The sequence below is a fragment of the Scophthalmus maximus genome, chromosome 19, assembly GCF_022379125.1.
Source record: "Scophthalmus maximus strain ysfricsl-2021 chromosome 19, ASM2237912v1, whole genome shotgun sequence".
NCBI lineage: Eukaryota > Metazoa > Chordata > Actinopteri > Pleuronectiformes > Scophthalmidae > Scophthalmus > Scophthalmus maximus.
This window is the reverse complement of record NC_061533.1, coordinates 3,212,173-3,230,000: the sequence shown is the minus strand read 5'-3', so window position 1 is coordinate 3,230,000 and position 17,828 is coordinate 3,212,173. Positions and strand designations below refer to the sequence as shown.

Sequence of the window (17,828 nt, the reverse complement as noted above, 5' to 3'; positions counted from 1 at the left end):
TACGATGCGACATGATACAATACGTTATGATAAGATAGGAAATGATGAGACAAGATACGATATGTTACGATGCGACATGATACGACATGATACAATACGTTATGATAAGATAGAATATGATAAGACAAGATATGATACGTTACGATGCGACATGACACAATACGTTATGATGCGATATGATAAGATACGATATGTTACGATGTGACAATATGTTACGATGCAACAGGATATGATAAGTTATGATACGAAAATGTAGTAGGAATAAAATGGACATATTATATAGAATTATCATAATAATGTACAAAAATAAAATTGATTATTGCTTTGTGAGTGAAATACAGGATGTTTGTGTTTGTGCGACATGTCATTTGATGCAGATTGTTAACATCCATGTGTAATATCTTCTGCCTTCAGCCGGCTCAGGTTTACAAGACAGACTCTACGATCTACCTGCACTATTAATGTTGATCAAGAGGGAAACTGTACGACAGGGACGTCTACTGCACTTTAGTAAACAGTCTAAAGTCGGGAGCTGAGGGAAACAACTCTACAGAGGAGAAAACTAACCTTGTTTACTTCCTCCTTTGACTGGTGAGAAGAAAAAACAACCTTAGACAAAAGCTTTCCCCTTTTTCCAACATGTTCCCCCGTGAATAAAAAAGATTAAGAGGGAAATGAGGAGCAAGAAGATTTACCAAGACGACCAAGACAAAATCAAAAGAGTAAGCTCAAAGAGCAAAGCTCATATCCTTGAAGAAATAAAAAAGAAAAGAGATATATATATATATATGTATATATATATATATATATCTCAATGAACCTTAAATTGAATCACGCTCTGCTGCCTCTTGCCAGTGGCAGAGTGTTTTTGGCGAACGGGAACGCTTCTTGGAATTTGATTCTGGGAAAAAAGTCTGAGTCATGGACCGATCGGCCGGCCGTGACGGGGGCAGCAGACCGAGCGCGAGGACGAGGACGTGGTCGGACCGTCTGGTTTCACCCTCAAGACCCACAACCATACGTTTAATGTCTCAACGTTATGGCAATTCGCATTTTCAGGCATGACTCTATCATGGATGTCAGGGCGAATAATTCAGTGCCACTGATGATGAATGTGGTGGAAATCTTGATTTCCTCAAGAAACGAATGAATAAATCATTCCAATATATAAAGTTTGTCTATGTTAACACGTGATTATGTGAGAAATTGACACCACAATGAACTCGTCTGATGTGACTGCATCCTGATAATTAGAGATACTGAGGAAAACAAGCGGAGGTGCCACCATTTTGCAGCTAGAATAAGAAGAATAACGCTTTTTCTTGCTGCTTCTTTGCTTTTGAAAGCGACTGACGATCATGGAGGCAGGTCTCATTAAGGGCCTCGTCTGAGGGGCCCGACCTTCTGTACCAAGGTCAGAGGTGAAACCCGCGACAATGAGTCGGAGCGTCCAAAGAACTCATTAAGGTCAGAGAGAGAGAGAGAGAGAGAGACAGAGAGAGAGAGAGAGAGAGAGAGAGAGAGAGAGAGAGAGAGAGAGAGAGAGAGAGAGAGAGAGACAGAGAGAGAGAGAGAGAGAGAGAGAGAGAGAGACAGAGAGAGAGAGAGAGAGAGAGAGAGAGAGAGAGAGAGAGAGAGAGAGAGAGAACTAACTAACACTGAAGCCACTGTCTCCATCACTCACCTCTTTGCTCTTGTTTTCCTCCTTTGGGCAAAGACAAGAGAGAGGATAGTTGAGAAGAAGAAGGTCAACAGCATCACTTATTAACTATAACTATTAATAATATTAACTGCAGTGAGAGAAGTTAATGTATAAGGGCTGAATAGGAAGTGAGTCATAAAGGTTTTGAGGAGGAAGAGGAGGTGAAGGGCAGAAGTAACCATCGACACACCAACCTGCTTCTCTTTGTCTTTCTTCTCAGCCTGCAAGGGGACACACACACACGCACACACACACGCACACGCACACACACACACACACACACACACGCACACACACACGCACACACACAGTTAGTGAGTTACACGCTTGACGATGCCACACATGTTCGTTCACCCACAACCACATTCACACACACACACTTATTTTTTTGGGACTTTTGGGTAAAGTTCATCTTCTCTTCTCTCCTCTCGCTCCGGGCGGTGACTCATACAGTGTGTGAATAAAGCTTATTGTTGCTTTTCGATGAAACTCTCACAGGCCCTGGGTTTTTTTTGTTGTTGCTGATTCTCAGTTCTTCCTCTGAGGGGTGATCACACTCTCTCGCACGCACGCGCGCGCGCGCGCACACACACACACACACACACACACACACACACACACACACACACACACACACACACACACACACACACACACACACACACACACACACACACACACACACACACACACACACACACACACACACACACACACACACACACACACACACACACACACACACACCCAGGAGTCAGATCTTCAGAGACAAGACGTGAGATCTAAAACGAACGGAAAGCGTCGGCCTCATTAACACCGGACGGCGAGAGCGCTGGAGGCGACCGTCTGGGAATATTACAACACACTCAAGCGCGTCTGCAGCGTCCGCAGTCAACGCTTCCGAACGCCAAACAACTTTACTGATGACTCGCTGCCCCTCGACACCTGCAGAGTCTCGGCCCCTGACGCCACTGAAGGGCCGAGATGAGTGACACTTTAGCCACAGGAGTGTTTTTCTCACTCAGACCACTGGAATCACCAGAGCGACAACTATTGTGTGCCCTCATTTAAAAGGTTCACGGCGATTCTGAGCAGCCGGCCACCCTCACGTTGAGCCTCTTGCTCTACCTGCCGCCCTGAGGCGGGAGAGCACAAGCTGCTGCCTCCTCCATGTCACTCCTAGTGGATGACGTGAACTGGACAGCTGCTTATTCAGACATGCAGCAGCTGCCGAGCAACACTGGCGAAGTTAAGTCCAACGTTCTCTCTCTTTGAGCTCCGTGTTTGGTCTCCACCACCTCCTGACGGCGACGTCTTGCCCTTCAGCTGCGAAATGCTGCACGATGTGCACCTTGCTGGTCCAGTGAATCACGACGTATGTGGTAGTAACGTACGCGACCCGCTAGCTACGTAAAGCGAATAAAAGGCCGACGATGCTCGGAGGAGGAAAAAGTATTTGTGGCGCAACTCTTTACTCTTACGACATATGTCGAACGAGTTGGAGGACTTGATGGGAGTCAATTTAAAGCTCCGCACGGCCGCAGATTCAATTCTCTGTAGTGACGACGTCATTCACAACCACACAGACAGGCACGACTCGAAATGCTTAACAAACACACCTTCTCCTTTTTGGACTCAGACTAGGGAGGTGATGGGGGGGAAAAAAACAGGAAAGAAAAGACAAATGAAAGACAAATGTTATAAAGGTAAAGAGAATACAAAATAAACCTTCCTCGCGCCGTGTTAAAGGTCACACGAGGGGGCCTCCCCTTGTCCCCGTCAATCTTTTCAAGACAGAAATGAGTGAAGCAAAGATGCATTCAAGATAAAAAGAGAGACGGCGACAAATGGAAATCACGGTTAAGAGAGGACAATGAAACATCTGCCGCCACTAAAACTCTCCAAACTACTCGTGAATGAGCCTCAGAACAATGAAACTGAGCTCTGAAGAATTACTGTTTAATTGTTACATCAATATTTCATTACGCTTCCCCAGTGTTTCCATCAGGCGCCTCCGTGAACAGAGGACAAAAACCCCACAACGGCTGTCGGAGCCTGTCGTTGTCTTTTTTTAGCACTGAAAGTTAAAAATATCTCAAGTTTCTTTTGGGGGGGTTTTCGTTTCTGACTCATCTCCAGTTGTGTCGGAGAAACAGCAGGAGCCGCCTTCTGTCGCACCCAGCTGTTTCCTACCGGCATATATTTTTAAATTTTAAAAAGTTGAGAAACATCTTAACAACCTAAGGTACAGTAAGTCTTCCTGACTAACTTCATCCAGATCTTTTCTTTCCTCTGGTCTCATTTGGTCGTCCTTTGGTTTTACTGTGCATGTTGTCTGAACATTACTGATCTATAATTCAAGTTTATGTTTATGTTTTTCAAATTTTAATTTTGTAAAATTGCATTGGCACCTTAAAATACTACTTAACATAATGCAGAATTTGCTCTTCTACACTTTATATGTAGGATGAGGTTTGATATTCTACTCCTATACTACTGTACTTCATTATAGTACAAAACACAGTACAAGTACTAATTCACAAAACACAGCACACAAAACACAAAGTTCTCTGGTTAAATAAAGGTTTTTCAAAGAAAAGTGAAAAGTCCTGTCGGACCGACCTTTTTCTCCTTCTCCTTGTTGTCAATCTGAAGACGGACAGAACAGAACGGGACGGGACAGAACGAGACGGGACAGAACGAGACGGGACGGGACAGAACGAGACGGGACGGGACAGAACGGGACGGGACAATCGTTGGTGTTTTGTTCAGTCAGTTCATTCACAAGAGATCTTCAAATCTTAAATACATCCACTACAATACAATGCACAGTAGAAGTCTTCAGGCAGACGCGTATCAAACACAGACTTTATATAAAGATGAGACGATACGACAGCTCCCCACAAGTGAGGCCAAAACATCGGGATTGCCCCCTGGTGGCTGGCTGCAGTATAAACCCTCTTTAACCCATCACGCACTGACGTGCGCTCAAGCGTTCATCATGCTAATTACATTTGATTTTAATTAGTTATTTGATGAAATATAAAAAACAGGGTGGAAATGTTGTGATTGACAGCTCGAACTGCCTCGCGATTGGTCGACACCCCGACCTCTAACCTCAAGTATGATGTCATCAACCTTTATCCCGACCCCATAAAATACAGCAGCAAGTCGAATATAGATGTGTATAGAGTGCAATCTTCTGACAGTCGTTATAAAACAATCACCGGGGCTCCTCTCCGTAAATGAATGAATAAAAAACCTCCGGCTAATTCTCCGCTTTCATCGCAATCCAAACTTTTATCTGATGTCAATTTTACATTTTTTAGAGGTAATGTGCCGCGCAGACGGGAAACGAGATCAATCGTGAACACAGATATAAGATAAGTCGGATTAAATTGGCCCGCGCACATTAATAAGCATTACAACCACGAGAGGATAATTTCACATAAAAATGTCGGGGCAGAGATGAAAACATCTTTATAGTCAGATACGCACAAATTATACTGAACTATACCAATATATTAAACCCATAACTGTGTCCGAGTCTTCATCAGAACATCCTCTTTAACGTTTATTTGATCTTTTCTTCACCTCAGTTCCTCTCCGACACGCCGACGACCCCCCCCCCGCCGTCAGCTGACAAATTTAGCGGCAGCTAAATACAACAATGTCGTACACTTTCAAAATTCAATTATCCGGCAAGAGCTGATTCACCTCTCAATCGCCATGGTAACGCTGTACCCTTCAGCCTGCTATGGGGCGAGTACGTGATAACATCAAAACTGACCAATCAAATCACTGGAAAACCCACGAGTCCTCATTCCTACAGGACCCTGACAGGGACAACATAATTCACAGTGAATAGCAGCAGATATTAATTTTATATATCAGTGGAATAGGTCTGTGGCTCTGGACTTTCTGTGAGTTCGCCCTGGTTTCTTTTAACACACCAAATAAAGATGTGACCGCTTTATTTTTATGATTGGATTCCCGACAGCTGATTGATTTGATCTAATTTTTTTTTCACTGCATATCAGAATATTATGAGGAAAAATAAAAACAAAAGCCTGTGCAAATAATTCCCATGGTTATAAATGAACACTTCAGTCAGACCTGACCTACTTTTATTCTCTCTCTTCTCTGCTTTGGCAGCAAAAACAATCTTCTTCACAAGTTTCATTTAAAAAAAAAAAATCTGCATTACATATTTATAATTGTTTGTTCAGCATTAGACAAAAGCGCTAAAATACTAAAATTTAATTGAGTTCCTGTTGTTATTTCTGAAACATATTCTTAGTTCTACGTTGATGATGCTCATAATTACCTACTCGTAGCCGGAATAGCGAGGGCAAACTGATTATAAAGATTCAAAACTATAATTCAGACTCAATTGAGATGAATTTGTGCAGACAGGAGTTCTTCAGTTTCTAGCTTCCCCACAAAGACTAAGATTCAAAATTGTTCAAGTTCTCAGGAAAATGATCTCTTTTCAAAGAAGACTTTTTTTCTTTTCTTTGATTGTCCGTTTTTCTCTCTTACCTCCGATCCCTCCGAGTCTGAGCAGCCAGACTGTGGTTGAGACGAACGAAACAATGAGAAAAAGAAAGAAAGAAATGAATGAATAAAGAAAAAAGAAACAAGACATTTGACGAAATGATAGAAGAACAGAGGAAAACTCCTTCTCCCTCTTTCACCTTGGACTCCTCCGACTGGAGGCCGTGGAGATCGGCACCAAACAAAAAGACGGTTATTGCAAAAATATGAAGACGACATGAATCAAGGAAACTAAAATGACAGTGACAGATTTTTGTTTCCTGCTGGTGGTGCAGCCTTTACCCACCATGTCATCGTCCCCGTCCATGTCAGAGAAGGCCTGATGGAGACGCAGGGGCAGGTACGGAAAACAAAAACAAACTTATTATAAAAAATGTAAAATAAATATAAGAAACTTAAAAAAAGAAAGAAAAGGAAAGTAAAGCTGCTGAGGTCTCAGATCAAGACGGTGTCCAATAAAACAATTCACGAAGCGAGTCACTAATTTATGATCATTTCATCACTACTTGAACATTAAACGTGACGTCCTATGTAAATTATTGTAGATATATTTAGTCACAAACAACCTAGAAATGAAGCAGTGTGCTGCAGCGCGACACCACACCTCAGTGAACTATTCTTTATCGTCTAATGTGAAAGATTTTTTACTTTTGAAAGCGAGCGGAAGAGGCTGCAGATACAACATATATAGCCAAAAGTTTGTGGACACCCGCGAAAATACGTCTACAGTACTTGTGTGTATTTTTTGGGGAGGGGGTTGTTTTTTTCATGGTTTGGGCTCCGTCTCTTAGTTACAATAAAGGGAAATCTTAATCTTCATGCATATACTAACATTTTATGCAAAGTGGGGCTTCCAATTTTGTCCCACCAGTGTTGACCTTTAACCTTTCTTTCTAGAGAGTCAATGAAATGACCACAAAAAGATGCAAAGCGACTAGGGAAGTTATTTCTCTGTGTCTTTCTGCGTCTAACTCTTACGTTAGAAGGGTTGGGGGCATTCTGACATGTCCACACCCACTGTTTCATAATCGGTCCACGGTTTTGTCCACGAAGAAAACGCTCCGCGCAGATTCGCGGCCTCAACGTCCTTCGATATCTTTCGGATGAAGCGGAGCGCAGACTGTGAACATGACCCTAAAACCGTGACAGTCCTGTGACTGAACGGCAGCCGCTCCCCGCAGCCAGGTCCTAAAACGTCTGCGAGAAGTCAGAATAATGTATTCCTGCTGGCGGGACGTCCACACACTTTTGGCCACGTCGTGCATTTGCTTGAGCTTTTAAAAGACCGGAGGGAAAGAAAAAAAACGAGACAAATTAATCTTTTGGAATTTCTTCTTTGGATTTCATCAACTTTAAAGCTTTTCCTCTGCGGAACAGGAACAGGGTCAGTCAGGTGACCCCCATAAAACATGAGCGCTGGCGGTGGGCCAGCAGGCACAACAAGGCCCGAATGAAAAGCAGCCGCGATCTAAGTTATTACAGGTACGACTGTGTGTGTGTGTGTGTGTGACACACGTCAGCAGCACTAATCTCCCCCCGGGGGGATCTGTAACGCCCAAAATGCGCAGTCAGAGCTATGACAAAACCAATCTGGCATTAATGTTGGATTAGTGTGCGGATGTCGAATCAATGTGTCAGAGTCCGGCTGACGCCGAGGTCGTGACAGAAGAGACAAGTTGACCCACCTCCTCGTCACCCTCCTCGGGCTCCTCCTCATTCTCCAGCTTTCAGAAAGAAACAAAAGATTCTTACATCGGTTACATCAGGTAGAAAGAGGAAAACACGGAATTGGATGCTAGTTGGGAGGAAGAGGAGGAGGAGGAGGAGGAGGAGGGAAGGTTCTTAGTCAGGAGTAAATTACGCACACACACACACACACACACTACTGCGGAAAAGGAGGTTTGTCCTTTAAACGAAGAGGCTGTTTATTCAGAATATTTGTGTTCAAGGAGCAACACGGGTAAGAAGGAAGGGGGGCGAGGGCAAAAAGATAAACCTGGACGTACCCTCTCCTCCTCTGTAGTTAACTGTAGAGAGAAACACACACACACACACACACACGCACACACACACACACGCTCAACCTCACGTCTTTACTTAAAACAACAATCCAAGGCCGGATGAAATGAAAACAACACCTTCATCTTTCTTTAACGCCTGCTGCACATCCTCACACAGGTCGGAGTGTTTGTTCCACTCCTCCATAAATATATCAGCAAGGTGACCCCCATTCAAGTAAGACTGAATCCCTCGGGACCAACACAAGAGGAGAAGATGCCTCTTCTTCATATTGTATCAAATCTTAGATTTTTCTCACGTCGCGTATCAAAGGTTACTACGACTAATCACTTGCTGTCAACAGCACTTCTCACTGTTATCCAATGAGATGGCGTCTAGTTATCATCTGAGCTCATCACATCTCTCAGGTCACTGGGGTCAACTGGCCAAAAGTATTAATCAAACAAACACTCGACAGTCACGTTAATGCTCCCTCGTGTTCCCTGATATAAGAAGCAGGTTTGGATTCCTTGCGGCTCATTTAATAAAATTAATCCCGCTGCTTCTCCTCGTAGCAGCCGGACGAACCCAACATATGAAATGGATCCATCACAGTAATCGGGTCACAGCTGGAGGACGGAGAGGTGACCCATAGAGGAAGGGGGGGGGGGGGGGGGGGGGGGACATAAGGAGACATTTGAAAAACCAGAGGCAGCTGATGGGATTGCAGGAATTTTGAGAAGGAACCTCAGAGGGACAATTGTTTCCTCTTTTTGTGGGGATTTTTATTCCAAATGTAACATATTTTACTTAGTTTACTTTATACGGATGCAGAAACTGGCTGCTATCAAATGTTGTGTTTGTGCACTTTTCCATTTGAAATAAAGTTTTGTATTGTTTTTAACACTACGCTGTGTTGCCCCAATTACACATATAGATAACATCATATCATCTTTTAATGTAAAATGGACGTCTGAAAATGTACATTCAGTTAAAATCCTAAACTTTAACTTAAACTTGTGTTTGATCTGAGACGTATGTTTGTATCCCAACACTGAATGATCCATTAAGCAAATTCACGAATGAACCAGAGACAAGAAGCTCACGAGTGAAATCAGAGGCTGCAGGTTGAAACGGAAAGCTTCCGACTCTGTGGGAGACGATGAACAACCACCGTCGTGTGTTACACGTGTGTTCGTGTGTTACACATGTTTGTGTGTTACACGTGTTGTGTGTTACAAGCGTGTTTGTGTGTTACACGTGTTGTGTGTTACACGCGTGTTCGTGTGTTACACGTGTTTGTGTGTTACACGTGTTGTGTGTTACAAGCGTGTTTGTGTTACACGTGTTTGTGTTACACGCGTGTTTGTGTGTTACACGTGTTTGTGTGTTACACGTGTTGTATGTTACAAGCGTGTTTGTGTGTTACACGCGTGTTTGTGTGTTACACGTGTGTTACACGCGTGTTTGTGTGCATCTTTTAATTTTTCACTCACCAGTTTTGCTCCCATCGACTCAAACATCTTCTCCAGCAGGACCCTCATCTGCTGCACGTTGTTCATCAGCACACAGGGCTGGAGGAGGAGGTCGGGGGAGGGGGAGAGAGAGAGAGAGACGACGGGCAGAGAGAGAGAGAGAGGACGACGGGCAGAGAGAATACATAAAATGAGCGCCATGTGAAGAAAGTCATAATGAAAGGGTGAAGGTCGGGGCGAGGAAGAGAGAGAGAGAGACGACGGTGAGAGAAGCAAAACCAAGAGAAACGCCACAGAGGAAGATGTTGAAGAAAAGAGTTGACATATGAATCCGCTCTGTGGAGGATACTCACTATCTTCTCCTTCTCGCAGTAGGACGGGAAGCTCTTGGCCAGCAGGGCACAGTACTGCAGCAGCACTCTGGTGATGGTCTGCGGACACAAGAGGACAATCTGAACTCTGGCACCTGTCTGTTCCAGCGTCAACGCACTCGGATGCTCTCACCCACTGGCGACTGAGGACGAGGGGATTTCAAATTCGGCTCAATTTGCTGACTGTTGAGGAGTTCTGAGCAACTCTTAAGAGGAGTCTTCTCAGGCACCATCTCATCTGAGGAATGCCGAAACGATCATTGATCAGATGACGACATTACTCGAAGCTAAATCCACTACAGAGACCGGGCACGGGCCCGACGCTCTTGGGACGCCGAACCCTGTGGACCTGCCGATCCTCTCCTCAATCCTGAGCTCTTCTAATAAATACTTCTGCTAAAGACGTCACACTCCGTCAATTGTTCCGTTTCACGAACTAGATCCTTCGCGTCAATTCAGACAAACCGGCGAATCTGCTCGAACCGTCCTGCAGCGGTTCATACAGGTCGGCACATCGTCGGCCGAGCGCAGCGATTTGTGCTGCACGAGGAAACCAGTGCATGTTGCAAATCATCCCGCCCCCCCCCCATGAAGAAAAGTATCGGGATGTGTTTGATGAGGTTGGAAAAATGTGCTGGCATGTTGGTGACAAACGACAGTTCTCGTGCCTGTTTACGCACAAACCCCCCCCCCCCCCCCCCCGCAGGGAACTTTTAAATAAATCATCGAGTGAATTCATCGGTTGTGATGGCAACTCGGGGACGGGGAAGGAGCCCGTAGCTCCGTCGGCTCGCAGCATCCTGAGATATCCCCCCCCACCGACTTTCTGCTCCGCCAGCCAGACGGCGCCCTCCGACACTCACGCATTAAACACGCGGCCCGTCAAGCCCGCCCGCGCTGCTCGCTGGGGTTTTTTGTCCTTCTCCTGCGTCTGTCCTCTCATTTTCCTTTTCCACTTTTCCCAAAAAGGAACTTTAACTGCGCGCCGGCACAGTTAGAGAGAGAGGCGACGCTCGTACGAGAGAAGATGGAGATACAGGCTGGATGTGGACGGAACGCGGTCAAGAGGAGGAGAGGAGAAGATGGAGATGGTCACACAGGGATGAGGTGGCAGCGGAGAGAGAGGGAGAGAGAGAGAGAGAGAGAGAGAGAGAGAGAGAGAGAGAGAGAGAGAGAGAGAGAGAGAGATTAACGTGAGTGCTGTGGATGAAAACGAAAAGGGAGTCAGGGGTCGGGGGACAGAGAGGTGGACAGCTGAGAGCGATGGCTCACATTAGCCATTCCTTAGTTAATGAGGCCCGTATTGATCGAGCCGTCGCACCACAAACAACCACGCACACAAGTATATATACGTGCACACAATTCTTCTGCAGAGAAAGGTTTGTTAGATTTAATGGCTACGCCTAAAAGCAACCGCCTTCAATTACGTCCGAAGGAAAACTATGAAATCCGAGGTTCAGCTCCTGTGGACGTATACTTTTGCAAGAAGCTGAAGAAGAGCCACAGGTGTCAGCATCTCAGACGTGTCGCTGTTCCAAGAGAAAGCCGGAGGGAGAGGGAGATCCTCACCTTGGCGAAGCGCCTGTTGTAGTGGGCCACCACCGCCGGGTCGGGGCAGTCCAGCTTCTTGATGATCTCAAAGCTCTGGTTGAGCTGCGTGAAGATGTCGACCACCGAGCTGGAGAACAGCGCGTGCTCCGACGTCTGCTGGAACTGCACGGACGGAGAGAGTTCGACACCTGAGTGCAAGCAGCTGCTCGTCCATCTCGGCTTTCCGCAAAATCAGATAAAAACTCCAGACCACCCTTGTTCCTGGCCACTCATTCCGACTCACCCCTTCTCTCTTGTCCCGCTCCAGCGCTCCGTGCATGAACTCCATGGACACCTCCTCGTTCTCCGCCAGCCAGGCCAGGACGAACTGGAGGAACCAGCTGCAGTCGGGGACAGGACGGGGACAGGACGGGGACAGGACGGGGACAGGACGGGGACGGAGAAAGGATGGGGACAGGATGGGGACGGAGAAAGGATGGGGACAGGATGGGGACAGGACAGGGACAGGATGGAGACGGGACGGGGACAGGACGGGGACAGGACAGGGACAGGATGGAGACGGGACGGGGACAGGACGGGGACAGGACGGGGACAGGGACAGGATGGAGACGGGACGGGGACAGGACGGGGACGGGGACGGGGACAGGTCGATAATGTTTAATGAGAAAAATGTGCGGGACTTGTTATTTAAATTTTGTGTTGAGTTTACATGGAGTAGAACAAAAAATGGTTGTCGAGTTCGGAAGATTGCAATATCTGCAAATCCCCTTTTAAATATGTATCTGTCGTTTGAAGAATTCTTTCTGTTCATTCTTAGACGTCTTATTGAATTTCTGTTCTTTTCCTTGACGGATTTTATTCGCTGCCATCGTTTGACATGTTCAGTGTTTAATCAATCTCCTCGTAACCTTGTCTCAGAAGGTGCATAAATAACAGATGTGCTGTCAATATTACTATCATAATTCTGTCGTCCATACCTGGTGAAGAGTGACGTGTAGTGTGTGTGCGTGTGTGTGTGTGCGTGCGTGTCTTACGCTGGGTACTCGGGCACAGTGTCTGTGAAGGCGGACAGGTCCTTAACATACTCGTTGTAAAGCCACTTGACCTTGAAGTGCAGGTTCATGTAGTCGGCCGTCTTGCAGAGCTTATGCTTCTCGTGCTCTGTGAACACACACGCACACACACACGCACACACACACACACACACACACACACACACACACACACACACACACACACACACACACACACACACACACACACACACACACACACACACACACACACACACACAAGTTTGTGCTGCTAGTCTCATTGGGACAGTTGCACAGACTTCCGTTCATTGTGAAACAACCCCGATCCAAACTGTGACCCCCAACCCTAAACTCACCTCGATTCACATCCTAATCTACACCAGAACATTTGCCTTATTAGGACAAAGCTTCAACGTTCATAGTGGAAAAGAGATGCACGCACGCACGCACGCACGCACGCACGCACGCACGCACGCACGCACGCACGCACGCACGCACGCACGCACGCACGCACGCACGCACGCACGCACGCACGCACGCACGCACGCACGCACGCACGCACGCACGCACGCACGCACGCACGCACACACACACACACACACACACACACACACACACACACACACACACACACACACACACACACACACACACACACACACACACACACACACACACACACACACACACACACACACACACACACACACACACACTCTTACCAGCGTGGAAATCAACTTTGCGGATGCGAAATGTGGTGGGAGCTGAGACGGCGACAGAACGATGAGGGGGGAAAAAAAAACAACCCAAAAGGAAGTGAGAGGAAACACGGGAAGCAAAGTTAGATGAAGATAATGGCAGAGAGATGAAAAAGAACAATACTAAAACACAAAAACAATCGTCTACCGACGGAAGGAACGATTAGAGAAGTCACACACACACACACACAAGGCCTCTGCAGGTCGTGCTGCTCTATTCAAAGATCTTCTTTTTTTACTACAAATGAAAAAGAATCTAATGTCTAAACAAATTCTGGAACTACGAAGCTCAGTGTGGCACACGTGCAGAGAGCTAGACGAGCAAAAGCCGGAATATCGAGGAGCGCAGACTCAACATAAGTCACGGGAACATGGCAGGTCGTCCGGCGTGGGCACGTTGCGTCTCTCTGTGCCGCACGCCGTAACAAGTGAGTACGAGAGGAAGTCTGTCAAATCAAAGAAACGACAAACACCCGTTTCTTGCGCCGCGTGTTTTTTTCGCCGCGACTCGCTGGATATCGGCCCCGAAAAGAGGAAAGCGTATCCTCCTCTGCCGCCTGCGGCTGAAGGCCGAATTCCTTTTTTTTTTTTTTATAGACGCCTTAAATGGTCCGGGTCCGCGACTTTTGCCCTCCGACTCTCTTTAACAACGACTCTGCGATCCGACAATCGTCAACAGGGGCGTCGGCCCCCGGCAGCGCCTCCCCCCACCGTCTCACCGTTGTTCCGGCGGCAGCGATCGATTTGATCCAGAACTGAAAGAAGAGAGTTTGACGGTGAGTGAAGAAAGGGAAGAGAGTGTGAAATGTGGAGGGGGAGGACAGCGACGACCGAGCAGTTACACACACACACACACACACACACACACACACACAGTCTTACCGTCCAGGGCGTACTTCATGTCCTGGGCGAACAGCGACCACATGACCTCCGCGCTCACTTTGCCCACGTTGAGCTCCTGAGGAAACCTGGAGAGAGAGAAAGAGTCCGCTCAGGGGTCGCAGCACGACGGAACACTTTAGAAATGCATCAAGTCGTTATTATTATTGTTATTGTTCGTCGATGTGCCGGAGGAGTTGGTAGAACTCACTGGTTGATGATGGGCGTGTACGAGGTCTTGTCCTCCTCGATGATGGACACGATGAGCGTGATGAGTTTGGGCCAGAATTCCAGATTCTGAATAGTCGGGCCTTGCTCCTCCGGTTGGCCCTCGTCTTTCTTCTCCTCCTCCTCATCGTCTTCATCCTCCTCATCCTCCTCCTCCTCATCATCTCCTCCCTCTTCTCCTTCAGCCCTGTCCTTCTTCTTCTTCGTCCTTTTCTTCTGCGGCTCGGGCTGAGGGAGGAAAAGCGTCGACATCGTTATCGGTAACATGTTGCTGATTCACGTTTTCTTTCATGTATGTTGACGTCTTTTTTATTTATTGGATCTGTTTACACTTTACCTTCAGATGTTTGGTCGTAGCATCACTGTAAATTGTAATGACTGTTGATGGTAATGAGCCGAGCATGAATACTGTAGGTGTTACGGCATCGTTTCCAGGGTGACTTGTACCGCTTGTGTCACGTGTCAGGCTATATCGATTCGTTTGTGGCTGTTTGTGTATTTCTTTTGTATTGTAACCTTTGTGTTTTTGTCCAAAAATGCTGATTAGAATTAAATATATCGCTTGGAAACTCACTGGTGGGACGGCGGGCTGGAACTGACGGTTGAAGAGCTCCAGGCAGTTGTTGAAGATGTACTCGTAGGTGGAGTTCAGACAGGCCTTGACGCAGTCCCGCACCACGTTGGCAGCCCGGGGAGGACTCGGCAGCTCCAGGACCTGGACGAGGAGGGGACGAGACCGGGGACGAGACCGGGGACGAGACCAGGACCGAGACCGGGGACGAGACCAGGACAGGACCAGGACACGACCAGGACACGACCAGGACACGACCGGGGATGAGACCAGGACAGGACCGGGACAGGACCGGGACGAGACCAGGACGAGACCAGGACAGGACCGGGACAGGACCAGGACGAGACCGGGGATGAGACCAGGACAGGACCGGGACAAGGTCGGGACAGTGGGGTGGGGATAAACACGTCAGATGTCACCAAACAGAAACACACAGTCATTCATGCCGATTTTTTGGTATTTGTAACATTTTAAAATGTTGCCCGATGACTAGAGAACCATGACAACTCGAAACAGAAATCAAAAAGAAAAAAGAAAAAAAAGAACTTAAATGGTTTTCACATGAGACCAACAAGAAAAATAACCACATTGTGTAAGTGGGCCATTAAAAATCCATCACTAGAATCAAATTAGTCGAAAAAAAACTGAGGCAGAAAGTGACGTTCAGAGTCTCGCCTCATGCTTAACCCGGAGTGGAAAAACAAACACAGATTCATGAAAAAAACATGTGTGTGTGTGTGTGTGTGTGTGTGTGTGTGTGTGTGTGTGTGTGTTTTCGCTCTTTCATTTGAAAATTACTTCTGCAACACGAAAAAAAATCCAGGGTTGTGGTGGTGGAATCAGCGTCTGACGATTTCTCTCTACCTTCATTCGGAAGAACGTGATGCTGGTGAGAAGATCCACGGTCGACTTGAGGTCGCTGAGGCGAGGCTTGCTGCTGGCTGGGAAGTTGTTCTGTGGACACACACACACAGGCACACACACACAGGCAGGCACACACACACACACACACACACACACACACACACACACACACACACACACACACACACACACACACACACACACACACACACACACACACACACACACACACACACACACACACACACACACACACACACACTTAACCATCTGTTTCTTCGCACAGCAAATTTTATCTTCCTTTTTGGGACTGATGTCATTTTTTCTTCTCCATATTTCTTCTATTCTCAATCATGTCGGAGGCCGTTTGCCTTTTTTCTAAATCCTCGTCACGTCCGTCTCCCCCGAGATTTGACCAATTACAAGCAGTCAGTCGTAATGACTGCACAAAAGGGAAGAGGAACATTTCCCGGACAGACACCTGCTGTGACCCCTGAAATGACCTAAAGAGGCAGAAGCAGGAAATGACCCGAACCGACGACGGCGGACGGAAGACGACAGACATTTTCAGTTTGGGACACATCATGAGCTCGCGGTGACCTCTTGCATTCAGATTCATCATTTTTGGCTTGAAACCCGCACGTGACGCGTCGTGTACACGTGGGCGCCAGCAGCCGAAAGCGGACACTCACTCTGTACATGGAGAGGTCGATGCGCAGGGAGTTGTGCAGCTGATCCAGGAGCTTCACGAATCGATCTCTCTGTCGGGGGAAAAGAAGAAAAAAAAGACTTTGTTCAGATTCTTGAGGTTTTTTCCTTTCAGACGGAGGTGAGAGACACGTGTGTGTGTGTGTGTGTGTGTGTGTGTGTGTGTGTGTGTGTGTGTGTGTGTGTAGCCGAGCGCCGCGGAGGAAGAAAAGGAATTGGACTGAAACGGTGCAGAGGAGAGAAAAGACCTCTCTTCTCTGAGACACATGATAAAATGGAGAGAGCGTCCTTTTCTTCTGCAGAACATGAAAAATCATTTGAGCAACATGAGTGGACTTTAGGGGCGGCACGGTGGCACAGTGGTCAGCACTGTCGCCTCGCAGCAAGAAGGTTCTGGGTTCGAGTCCCGGTTCAAACCGACCGGGGCCTTTATGTGTGGAGTTTGCATGTTCTCCCCGTGTGTGCGTGAGTTCTCTCCGGGTTCTCCGGCTTCCTCCCACAGTCCAGAGACATGCAGAATGGAGTCAGGTTCATTGGAGACTCTGAATTGCGACTGCAGGCCCAATGTCAGCTGGGATTGGCTCCAGCCCCCCGGTGACCCTCAAATGGATACAGCGTTAGATAGATAGATGGATGGATGGAGTGTACTTTAGTCTGGAGAGAGGAGCACACGTTGTGACCCCTGGATGACCAGCGACTATGACCAGGCTTTTGGAGGCCATGAATGAATATGACTTTGTCGCGAACGTACGGGTGTTGGTGCCGTGCGGTGACCTTGAGTGCTGCGCCTCTGGATGAAATGCATTATTTATTATCACCACTCATAGAGCAGATTAATTTTAGAGGTGACTGCCACAGCTCATATGCGAGGGGGGGGGGGGGGGGGGGGTGCCACGTTCAGAGCCGCGACTGCCCCCGAGCTACAGCCAGTAGCCGTATCCCAGTTTCACTCATCCTCCATCTTCCTTCATATGCTTCGTGTGTTTTTTTCGCATGTCGTGCCAGTAAAGCAGCCTGAACTCGGGAGAGAGGGAGAGAGGGAGAGAAAGGGAGAGAGAGAGAGGCATCAGGAGTGGCAGCAGTCACGACGTGCCAAATGAACTGAGAGAGAGGGGGAAGAAGACAGAGATGC

The 17,828-nt window shown here is 47.2% G+C and overlaps 1 protein-coding gene across 4 annotated transcripts in view; it reads right to left on the bottom strand.

The window, feature by feature from the left end:
* Window positions 1–17,828, bottom strand: part of LOC118313384 (protein unc-13 homolog B-like) — a 121,575-nt gene that overhangs the window by 12,523 nt on the left and 91,224 nt on the right. For 2 of the 4 annotated variants that reach the window (XM_047329251.1, XM_047329248.1), the window contains 12 exons: window positions 16,681–16,749; window positions 15,989–16,078; window positions 15,128–15,268; window positions 14,537–14,781; window positions 14,329–14,414; window positions 12,689–12,815; window positions 11,938–12,034; window positions 11,673–11,816; window positions 10,086–10,163; window positions 9,754–9,831; window positions 1,897–1,923; window positions 1,685–1,705 (listed from right to left, as the gene is read on the bottom strand). In XM_047329251.1, the coding sequence (XP_047185207.1) occupies window positions 1,685–1,705; window positions 1,897–1,923; window positions 9,754–9,831; window positions 10,086–10,163; window positions 11,673–11,816; window positions 11,938–12,034; window positions 12,689–12,815; window positions 14,329–14,414; window positions 14,537–14,781; window positions 15,128–15,268; window positions 15,989–16,078; window positions 16,681–16,749 (1,203 nt within the window). The remainder of the gene's footprint in view (window positions 1–1,684; window positions 1,706–1,896; window positions 1,924–9,753; window positions 9,832–10,085; window positions 10,164–11,672; window positions 11,817–11,937; window positions 12,035–12,688; window positions 12,816–14,328; window positions 14,415–14,536; window positions 14,782–15,127; window positions 15,269–15,988; window positions 16,079–16,680; window positions 16,750–17,828) is intronic. The other 2 variants (XM_047329249.1, XM_047329250.1) reach the window with 1 other exon arrangement.